General features: G+C 38.8%; 1 protein-coding gene across 4 annotated transcripts; it reads right to left on the bottom strand.

Moving 5' to 3' along the window:
• Positions 1 to 191: 191 nt before the first annotated feature.
• Positions 192 to 11,178, bottom strand: LOC137137189 (protein NLRC3-like). 4 transcript variants are annotated; one of them, XM_067523136.1, is made up of 5 exons: positions 11,119 to 11,178; positions 6,932 to 7,036; positions 6,646 to 6,798; positions 5,447 to 5,538; positions 192 to 4,986 (listed from the first exon to the last, which is right to left on the bottom strand). In XM_067523136.1, the coding sequence occupies exons 2-5, from the start codon at positions 6,952 to 6,954 to the stop codon at positions 3,311 to 3,313; spliced, it is 1,944 nt and encodes a 647-aa protein (XP_067379237.1). In that variant the 5' UTR covers positions 6,955 to 7,036; positions 11,119 to 11,178; the 3' UTR covers positions 192 to 3,310. The 4 variants fall into 4 exon arrangements, with proteins under 4 accessions (XP_067379237.1, XP_067379235.1, XP_067379234.1 ...); XM_067523134.1 differs by lacking the exon at positions 11,119 to 11,178 and adding an exon at positions 10,884 to 11,015; XM_067523133.1 differs by lacking the exon at positions 11,119 to 11,178 and adding an exon at positions 10,714 to 10,871.
• Positions 11,179 to 11,519: the final 341 nt, after the last annotated feature.

Genomic DNA, 11,519 nt, shown 5'->3' with positions numbered 1-11,519 from the left:
TAAAAAAGTCTGAGTGATGTATACCCTGACATTTTGCTTATTGCTGCAATAATGTGTAAATATTATGTTTTTGATGAAAAGCTCACTATTGTCTACGAGAGCTATGAAAAACTCTATACTGAGACCTCACACACACGAAAAGCTCTCAGACACCAGAGAAATGCATTTATACATTTTATTTAAACCTCTCACAAACACACATGCACACATCAGAGAACAAGAGAATTTCAGTGGAACAGGAAGTCTTGTAAAAAAAAAAGTCAGTCAGTTGAAAAACAAAGTTTGAACTTGAACATACATTGCTGAAATATTTGCATTGTATGTTCTTCTTTTCTTACTGGAAGTGCAGACGCCCATAGCTCGGCTGGCGGCTTGGAAACAATGATGCTAAGTGGCTGTCTAGCGTGTCCACAGCTGGAGTTGCAACAGGTGGCTGCTGTTCGCTTGTTGTCGCATTTGACAGGGTTCTCTGCTGGTTTTAGTCTAATGTGGGAAGGATTTTCACATGTAAATAAGAGGAGATTTTTCAGTTGTGTGTATATATATATATATAAGCACATTTTACTGTGTGTAAAAGCTTTTCAGTGGATGTGAGAGTATACGTCCGTCTGTACAATGACTCTCTGCTGTGTCAGGAGACAGACCTTCACCATTTCATCCCAACATATCTACAGCAACTGTAACATACAGAGCACGCCATCGGACAACAGCTCTAACTACTAACTCACAGTGGCCCCTAATGCTAACAGTGCCAGGCACATCACAAAAACTAGGCCTACAGATCCCCAACGTTGGCCAACTGACAAACCAACTGTCAGCTTGGGGTGTCAAGGTCTTCACACCTTGTAAAGTAGAGCAAAAACAATGTTAAGTAAAAACGTACATTCACAACAAGATTTTTGTTTTGCAACTTAGTGTCAGTGATTCATTTTTATCTTGATAATATCTAGATTTTTGACATATATATATATATATACTGTTACTGCTGACATTAGATTCTCCAGAGTATATTTTGGGCTGTCCAGTCCAGCAGACAGTAGCTTCACTGCAGATTGTTCCCCGAGGTTTACTTCTGTGAAGGGTTGGACAGAAGCCAAGAATTGCAGCTGCTTTCTGTCAAGCGACAGATTCTCAGTCTGGACAATAAACAAAGCATTTAGATGAGGCCATCTTACAGAAAACCTGCAACATTTTATATGGTTTTTAGATATGCGGTGGTTTTAAGAACTTTGCAAAACTGCAATGGGTCTAAGAAAATGTTTATTTTTTAAATATTAGAAAACATACTTTTGACACACCTTTAAACCAGTCACTTTTTAAAAGAATCATTTAAAAACAAACAAGCAGTTAGTGAAGTTGTTCTAATGCTGAAAGTAAGTACATGGTTGAAAAAGTTCAAGTATTGATTAAAACCTGAAATAACGAGCTTACAGTTAAATGAAAATAATAAGCAGTCTTAAAAGTAATAATAAATTGGATAATCACAATGTTATAATCTACATTCCCCAGTCCTGTAGCCAGCAGTTTAACAGAGGGCTACAGCTTTTTTTCATACTAACTGCAGTGCCTCAAACTACATCGTTATTACACACGATCTAAATGAAACTGTTTACATCCTGTCATATAGTCAGATAGTCTTGATACCTACACATCAAAAGCCAGTTTTTGAAATTGTGAGCAGGAAGTGAAGTATATTAAGGTTACCATGTTGCAGTCAGTGCCATAATACCGGCTGGTTAGAGTAGGCTTGATGATTGTTATAAGACCCTAAAATTTCGTTTAGCACATGATTAAAAACAAGCCATTTTAACTAAGAGCAGTGTTTTGTGTAACAAAAGCTTGACATGACATTACGTGACATAAAATAAAATATAAAAAAAGTCAAAAAATACAGGAGAAACACTGTGGAGATGTGTGGCTGATATTGACAAATACATTGTTGACCGAGCCTTCATAATTTTACTTTACGTTAGACCAAATGTTAATTAATAATTTACAAAACCAAAATAAATAAAAATGTTACTTCACTGCCTTTGAAAGTTGTACTGTAATCCAATTACTACTTTTAATGAACAGTAATAAGTAGAATGTAAGTTATTAGTTTTGACAAGTAAATTCCAATACTGTATATGTTCTCCAGCCTATAGTGTGAACTTTCCAGACTAGCAGACAGCAGCAACACACATGAATCGGGACAGGCAAAGCCTACTTAAGCCCGGGTGCTTATATGTTGTAAAGTTGGATCCAGAACTCTGTTTCCCTAATTACGACTCTGTCCCACATGCTGGTCACCAGATAGCAATCAAGTGAAATTGTGTAAAGTAATTTTTTTTAAATATATATGATATGATATATATGATATAGCACAAATACCATGACCTGGAGGAGTTAACAAATTGTAGGAAAGCAAAAAAAAAACAAGTTTTGCTCTGAATTTCTACCAAATATGAGTAACTTTGTCTTATTAATGTGATGTGATAAATGTTTATAACATAAACATTGTTTATAGTAGGACAAAACTTCTGAGCGCAGACTCTCCAGTCTACATTCATAGATTTCTCAGTCCATTAGACAGCAGTTTAACATCTATATTTTGCAGCGTGTTGTTACTTAGATCAAGCTCTCTAAGATGGGACGGGGTTGGACTTTAGAGCCAAGGTGTCGCAGTAAAGCTCTGATAATAGACAGTGATGAGAACAGTACATTTAATAGTAAAAAGGTGAGTCTTTGTAAGGACATAATGTCTTTTATCTGGTACTGTAGCGCTTACGCACACACACGTGCAAGTTTTCCCCTTTATCAGCTTCTTGTAAACGTGTCAAAGTGAAATTAACCCACACAGACTTTTACACAATCTCTTTTAGATTTTTCAGTAACATTCTTGATTCATCATCCCAGTACGTCTGTTCTAGTCTAGTCTGATTCTAGTCTCTCTGTTTTAGTTGCATGTTCGACACTGTTGTTATGGCTTAGCTTTCCAGCCTGGTTGTATTGTTACAGGAGCAAACAATACAACACAACACTAATTTTATTATTAGCCATCATGCTAATAATAGCTCTCTAAGGCAGGGTGACAATATATTTAAAGAAAATATTGCAATATAAGCAGAATTGAAGTATGTATGCTGTATGTCAGTCAGCCGAAGCATAAGTTGTAACTACTTAATTACTGTAACCTTTAGTCCACAGAAGTAGCTCCATCCATAATCACTTCACCACCAATAGATAGTAAAGTGTATATTCACCACATTCCTCAGAGTGCTTTGATTAATGTGAATAAATTACAATCAGATGATGCACATATTTCTCCTCAATTAGAGAAGCCAGAATCAGCCAGGATCAGCCTAAATCTTCCCTCCTGTGACCTGTATGTTTTGATTCCCAGTACATCCTGGTTCATCTCCGTCAGACAGTGGAATAGGTTGACGCTTTTGTCAGGAGAAATGTTGAAGGTGCTCATTTCCTTTAAATTGTGGATGGCTTTTTGGATGCTTTCCGTACTGTCTCTCGTCTGACCCAGCAGGCCTCCTAAAAGCTTCTGATTCGATTCGAGTGAAAGACCATGAAGGAAGCGAACCAGGAGATCCAGATGACTATTTGCGCTCGTCATGGATTTTTCTATAGATTTCCTTAGAAAAATATCCAATGATAGTTCATAGGTTCGAGACCTGCCCAGAGGACTCCCCAGAAACATCTCCAGTGTTTTTTTATCCTTGTTTGTGTAACAATGAAAAATATAAACTGCAGCAAGAAACTCCTGAATGCTCAGATGAACAAAGCAGTAGACCGTTTTCTGAAAGATCACTCTGTCTCCTTTAAAGATCTCTGTACAAACTCCTGTGTACACTGAGGCCTCTGTGACATCCAGTCCATACTGATCCAAGTGTTCTCTGTAGAATAGGTTTCCTTTCTCCAGATGGTCAAACGCCAGCTTTCCCAGCTTCAGAACAACTTCCTTGTAGGCCTCTGTCAGCTCCTGTGGACTTGTTTCATGCCCCTCCTCATACTTGAGCCTCCTCCTCTTAGATTGAGCCATCAGTAGGTGCGAGTACATGTTAGTAAGGGTCGTGGGGAGCTCTTCTATAACATTTGTAGACAACATGCATTCCAGAACTGTAGCAGTGATCCAACAAAAGATTGGGATTTGACACATGATGTGGAGGCTCCTTGATGTCTTGATGTGGGAGATGATTCTGCTGGACAGCCCTTCAACACTGAACTTCCTCCTGAAGTACTCCTCCTTCTGCACGTCAGTGAAGCCTTGGACTTCTGTTACCCTGTCAGCACATGTAGGAGGGATCTGATTGGCTGCTGCAGGTCTTGAAGTTATCCATATCAGAGCTGAGGGAAGCAGATTCCCCTTGATGAGGTTTGTCAATAGCAGGTTGACTGATACCTTCTGTGCAACATTAGATACAACCTTCTTGTTGTTAAAATCCATTGAAAGTCTGCTTTCATCCAAGCCATCAAAGATAAACAAAATTTTACAGACAGCCAGCTGCTCTGCAGTGACCTTCTGCAATGTTGGATGGAAAACATGGAGCAGCATGAGAAGACTGTACTGCTCATCTTTAATCGAGTTCAGCTCCCTGAACGAAATCAGAATTACCAGGCTGACATCCTGGTTTTCCAAACCTTCTGCCCAGTCCAGACTGAACTTCTGCACTAAAAAGGTTTTTCTAACACCAGCGACGCCATTGGTCAAAACCAGTCTGATTTGTCTCTGTTGTCCAGGAAAGGCTTTAAAGATGTTGTGGCACTTGACTGGAGTCTCATGCAGAGCCTTTGCTGTGGAAGCTCTCTCAAGCTGCCTCACCTCATGTTGGGTATTAACATCTTCTCTCTGTCCCTCTGTTATGTAGAGCTCAGTGTAGATCCAGTTGAGAAGGGTTCTACTTCCTGTTGCACCAATTCCTTCAGTCACACATTCACATCTGCTCCTCAGACTGATCTTATATTTATCTAAAACGTGCTGCAGACCAACACCTGTTGAAAGAGGAAAATGCAAGAATATTTCCATTAAAATAAAAGCAAACAAAAATAATTTTAAATTTTATGGTTTTCATCACTTTAGCATCGAGTTTATAATCATAGCACTTTCCGTGTCTGTATATTATCTTGGCAGTGGCTAACTGTCAGACTACTGGCAGATAGAAGGTCACCTACTGAGCCATAATTAGGGTCTGATACCAATGAATGAAACACCCCATTAAATGGAGAGATAACAGTCCAATCAGATGATCCTCATGATGAGGTTAATCCAGGCTCAGGTGTAGAGATAAGGCATCCAGTTAATAATCTTACACCACTCTGATATACAGAAAATCATAAAGGGGAATTTCCACATAAAAGGTTTCTTATTTTGTAATGTTAGCAGGTTGCCACAGAGCTTTTTAACAACTTGAAAATTCCATGCTGCATAGAAAACAGTGACATTTGGTCCTACCTTCTTTTGTGTAGCTTTTATTGTGTTTTGGCAGTGACTCGAAGCAGGACTCCACCTCCTCCTCAACAGGGGCTTCAGACTTTTTCCCCTCTCTGTGGAAAAAAAGGGCATCTTTTACTGATACCATCCTGATGGTAAGATAAACATATGTTTTGAGGGTCTTTCTGGTCCAGATGAATGAAATTGTTTTTAAAAAGGTCTGGACTGCAGGCAGGTGAGTTTAGCAACTGGATTTTTAGCCATTCTCTTCTGTAATAATTGCAGAATAGTTTTGCTTTAGCAACCAAAGAAACTATTGAAGGCTTTTGGTTTTGTCCCTCTACTACACACATTTATCCAGATTTCCTTAATGTTTTAATGACATTATGGACCATAGATGATGAAATCCCTAAACTATCTGTAATTTTACAAATATTATTCTTAAATTGCTGAACGTTTTGTCCATGCAGTCTTTCACAGAGTGAAACCTCATTGGCTGTGAGATGTTCCACCAGGCGTTTGTTTTTAGCCTTTCAAAACTTTTAACTTTTGTTATGTTGCCCCATCCCAATTTTCAACATTTGATGTGTTTTTTTTTCTGTTGACAATTAAAAACAGGCTTCAAATGGTTTACAAATGAATCATTTTTTAATTTACATTATACTCAACACCCCTACTTTACTGGATATGAGGCTTGTAAACTGTCCAATACGCTGGTTTAAAAGTAAATACCTGCAAAACCACTCATATTTTTCCCTCCCCAGCACTGCTGAAACCTAACCTAAGGCATTGACGTGCTCATGACTTGTTTGAAGTGTCATGTCATGACATGTACCTAGCACAGTTTCACAGATGCTTTCAGAAACTCGTTATCCTTTATTGTAGTAGTTCATAGTCATTTGTTTGTCTGTTTGTGATAATGTCCAGTCAGCTCTCTTACTTTATATGTGAGGGTGGGGGATCTTTGCAGCAGATTGCCATCTGTGCAGACTGACATCTGTAAAAAAACCTTTTACCTCACCTGTAAGTCGCTTTGGATAAAAGCGTCTGCTAAATGACTAAATAACTAAACGTAAATGTAAATGTAGCCCTCAGAGTCTGCTGTCTGGTGCCAGAAGCTGCCTCTGTTAAAAAAAATAAAAATAATCCTGCAACAATTTAATACAACATGCACCTTTGTATGCATGTTTTCTGTGTGACAAAATTATGAGCGATCTTACATTGTGTGTGAAGGTTTATTACTAAACCAAAGAGGGTGTCCCATGGACATGTTACTCTTCATAGTGAGACAGCTGTAGTTCTGAGACTCTGCTCCTTCCTCTTCATTCTCTTCAGACATCATCAGAGCCTCAGTCTTGCTGGTGAACAAGTCACTACAGACACACAAACAAAAGACAACTCTAAATAAAACCCACTTTGACAATTTGATGTCTGCTGTGTCCACACTCTTATGTGGTTGGATTTCTAGTCCACCACTACCTATCTGGGTGCATCACATGTACTTACTGAAAAATTCCCACAGCAACCATGTTGCTTGAGTGAGGATCCAGGAGAACCTTTTTTCTTCACTTCCTCCCTGTCAACTCACCCTCCCATGCAAAGTGTCTGCATCTGCACAGGAAGCAACAAGTATTTACATTCTGTTTGATAGAGGACGGAGCAAAAGCTTTAAAGGTTTTTTTTGTGCTCGTCGGTTTAACCTCTATGTTCATACTTCGTTATACATAAACACTTTGAAGTTCAATGTGACTCATACATCAGACTGGTTATCTGAACCTGTTCCTCTCAAGCCACAGAAGCTGAAACATTTAAAAATAACGTTCAGACTTTCAGAACTATTTTTAACATTTCTCACATGCCACCTTTAAGCAGGTTTTTAGAAGACGGTCGCCTCCAGGTAGCAATAACATTTTGATGGCACTTTCCTGTGAAACCTATTTTCTAAGCCTCAGTGACAAAAATGTTAACACAAAACCCATTAACAAAAAAGCTGGGAGGCTGAGTACATAATGATTCGCAAATCATTTGAAACCTATTTTTGATTGGAAATAGAACAAAGACAGAAATTAAATGCTGCAAATGAGAAATCTGAAAACCCTGCTCATGTCGGACCAGATAACTACTTCATGACAAGCAAAAATGAAACTTATAGCTGTATATAGGTGTTTCCATGTCTGCATGAAAACCCTGCTAGCAGAAGATGGTAATCTGTCAAGATGAATCACTTTTGTAACACACAAAAAAAAGAGTAGGCATGTTTAGGAGTTTTCTTTTTCAAATGTAGGGCTTATAGAACTGAGTCTGACTAAGTCCAGGAGCTTTCTCTGAAGTAAACAATCATTTCAGATCAACCCCCGGTTTCTGTTCAGCATTAAAGCCAGGCTGACTGTTGAGCCTAGTTTTCCCTTAACTCTGAGTAACAAGGACTTCATGACTTTATTTATTTAAAATTGTAGCTATTAGGGGTGGAAAAAATCACCAGATCCTCCCCACAAATATTACAAATGGATATTTATGTACAACAGCTCTAGAATCATCAATAAGGCCCCAATCCCTCCTAGACTGCTTTCTACCCATAGACCTTGCTGAGCTAACTTCAAAAATAACATGTATGCTATGCTATGCTATGCTATGTACCGAGGGACTATAAAGTTGCTGTAGTCAGACCTCGACTTAAAAAGTCTTGATCCAGGTGTTTTAGCCAATTAGAGACCAATATCCAATTTCCCCTTTATCTGTAAAGTCCTTGTAAAAGTACTTGCAAAGCAATTATGTGACCACAACCTGTACAGGAATAACCTGTCTGAAGCTTTATAGTCAGCATTTAGAGTACATGGAAGTACAGAAACTGCACTACTGAAAGTCACCAATAACTTTCTCTTGGCTTCAGATAATGGACTTGTGTCTGTTCCTTCCTACTAGACCTTAGTGCCGCATTTGACACCATTGACCACAACATTACAAAGACTGGAACATGGATTTGGGATTATAGGAACCGCACTGCATTGGTTTAAATCTTATCTGTCAGACTTATTCCAATTTGTTCATGTTAATGATGAATCATCTCTATGCACAAGTTATTTATGGAGTTCCACAGGGCTCTGTGTTAGGACCAATACTTTCCACTCTGTATGTCACCTTTAGGCAAAACTATTGGGAAACATTCCATGTTCTTCCACTTGAAATCTCCACTGCTATGCAGATGATACCCAGCAATATTTATCTGTGAAACCAGAAGATACTAGATACTAATTAGTCAAACTTGAATCATGCAAAGATATAAAGGCCTGGATGTCCTACAATTTCCCACTTCTAAATTCAGACAATACTGAATTTATTCTATTTGTGCATAAAAACATGAGAAATATGCTGTCTAACAATAGAGTTACTTTAGATGGCATAACTTTGGCCTCCAGTGCTGCGGTGAGGAACCTTGGAGTTATTTTAGACCAGGATTTGTCGTTTACCTCACATAGAAGACAAATCTCTAGAACAGCCTTCTTTCACCTACAGAACATTGCAAAAGTTAGGAGCATGCATTTGTTACTTCTAGGTTGGACTACTGTAATTCCCTACTTTTGAGGTGACCTCATAACTCTCTAAGAAGCCTGAAACTCTTTCAAAATGCTGCAGCAAGACTGCTGACTGGAATTGGCAAGAGAGATCATATTTCGCCTTCACTGCCTCCTTTTCTGTCTCCCTTTCTCTGTCCCTTTCTGCAGGTGTCCCCCGGCTTTGGAGCTTCGTGTTTACAGTGTGCAGCTACTGCTCCTACCAACTTCCCTGATGTTTTGTTGTGGCTTTTTGTTGCTATTTTCTCTCTCCACTTTCTACTCACCTCAACCGTTCAAGGCAGATGGCCGCCACCTGTAGCCTATTCTGCTGGAGGTTTCTGTCGTTAAAGGGAGTTTTTACTCTCGACTGTTGCCTATGGCTCGCTCAAGGGGGACTTGTTGTCTTGCCTCTACATATTTGTATATTCTTGACTTTGTTATGTAAAGAGTGTTGAGATGACTTTGTTGTGAATTGGTGCTATATAAATGAAGTTGAACTGAATTAAACTTCACTTGGTTATGGTATTTTATTCTAACTGACGGCCTATTATTTTAAATCCTAAATCACAAAACCACAAGCCTTCTACATTATCAGCCTCACAAGAATAAGCAATAAAACGGTCTACTTTAGCTTAGCCCTTGATATGGCTCACTGTCAATGATCTGCAGCTTTACATGTTTAGATTTAAAAGGAGATTATTTTAATCATCTTCAAAACAGCATTGCAAGAATGAGTGGAGTTTCCTTCCTTTGGACTCAAAGCACTGATTTCAGCTGTTTGTCCTCTGCCCTGTCTCATGGTGTCCTGTGACCATCACACACATGGTCATGTGACCATGTTCCCATGACCTCAGAACTTGGCCACTGACTGAGCTACAATGGTTTTGGCATCAATCGGACTCATGTAATATCATCTAACTGTATTTTAATTTTTTTGTCCTTTCAGCTTATCCCGTGAGTTCAGGGTCGCCAGCGGATCATTGTCTGCATGTTGATTTGGCATAGTTTTTACGCCGGATGCCCTTCCTGATGCAACCCTCCTCAATTTCTACTGGGCTTGGACCGGCACTGCACAGCTGGGGAGGGAAATGGTTTCAGTTTCTCCAAACTGTAACAAAACCTACAATAGTGTCATCCTGTGCTGACTGGCTATGGCACAAAAAGTATATACAGGAACCATCACCCAAATATTACACTTTGTCATTATTTAAAATGATTCATTTATTTTCTGACTGGGACAAGAAGGGTGGTGGCCAACTGATATTTTTGTAGGGGCCACACCCTCTAACTGCACATCTGTAAGTTGCATTAAATTTGCTGCCATGTAAGAAGCTCAAAAAAACTGGCAAATCGTCAAAGTTAGAGAAATGTTTTTAGTTACAAATGATTTTCAAAAACGGTTTCTTTTTTTTTTTCCATGTAATAAATTTATGTTTTAGCTGTAAACATAATGAGCAGCATTTTGACTGGTGTTCATATTCTATTTCTCCCTAATTATGTGTTAATTTTAAAAAAGCCTCTCCGTCTTCGCGCCGCGGACTCCGACCGATTTAAGCGCCTTTTTTTCTTCGCCGTGTTTTTTCCGTGTTTCCCGTTAATTAAAGACGAACAAACTCTGGTTGAACATTTATCGCCCCGTTTGACAAACAGCTGCTTTTTTCAAATAAAATGTGAAGGGGAAACGAAACGATTAACCAAATACTATTTAGCGACAATATTAAAGTTAAACCTCACCCACATCCGCCTCGCTGAGTGATGAATACGGCTCTAAACTCAAGCAACTTTTGAGAGACGACGCGAAAGGATGTTTACAAGCCTCGTGTCAACACGCGCCAGCTCACGTGACCAACGCTAAACTCAGCTTTGTCACAAGCGTTTTCGAGACATTTGTTTCAACCACTAACCTGAAGTACTTGTACGCGAGGTGAACTATATGCCGCTAAAGAACAACTCCGCCCTTTAGGAAGCAGGAAATCGTTTGCGCGTCAGGGTGTCAGATCATCATTTTGATGAAAATAGTTTTCCCAACCCAGCTGCCTTATGACCAGCTTTCAATGTGGAAATGTGGTTGAAATGATTTCAGTTGTCGTTTTCAAGGTTGAAACGATATTAAATTGTAATTGTTGCAAAAAATCTTACCAATTATCTTCACCTCCCAAAATATATCAGGTCTGTTCAGTTGGTCCTTGTTGAGCCTGTTCCTGTGATGCCGTTGCTCCGACATCTGGCTGCATTAAACAAAGTCCAAGGTCTAAGATGAATTAACTAAAGGTTAAACCTTAGAAATAGAATTAAACGCTTAACCTTTTTAAAAAAAACCTTGTTGGTTTGAAATTTTCCATTTTAAATAACAAATTTGTTTTTGCAGAAAACTCACTACTGAGCATTGTGTGTATTCCTCTGTTGCATTATTGAAATCTTCTGTAGTTGTATAACGAGAGTTAAACATTTAACTATATATTTATTAGTATACAGCAGGTTCTTATCATAGCACGTTACAAATGTAATCTTGTTATCATCAACCTCTAATTATTTCAGAC

This window comes from Channa argus, chromosome 12 (assembly GCF_033026475.1).
Source record: "Channa argus isolate prfri chromosome 12, Channa argus male v1.0, whole genome shotgun sequence".
In the NCBI taxonomy this organism is placed as follows: Eukaryota; Metazoa; Chordata; class Actinopteri; order Anabantiformes; family Channidae; genus Channa; species Channa argus.
This window is presented reverse-complemented; position numbering and strand designations above follow the sequence as displayed.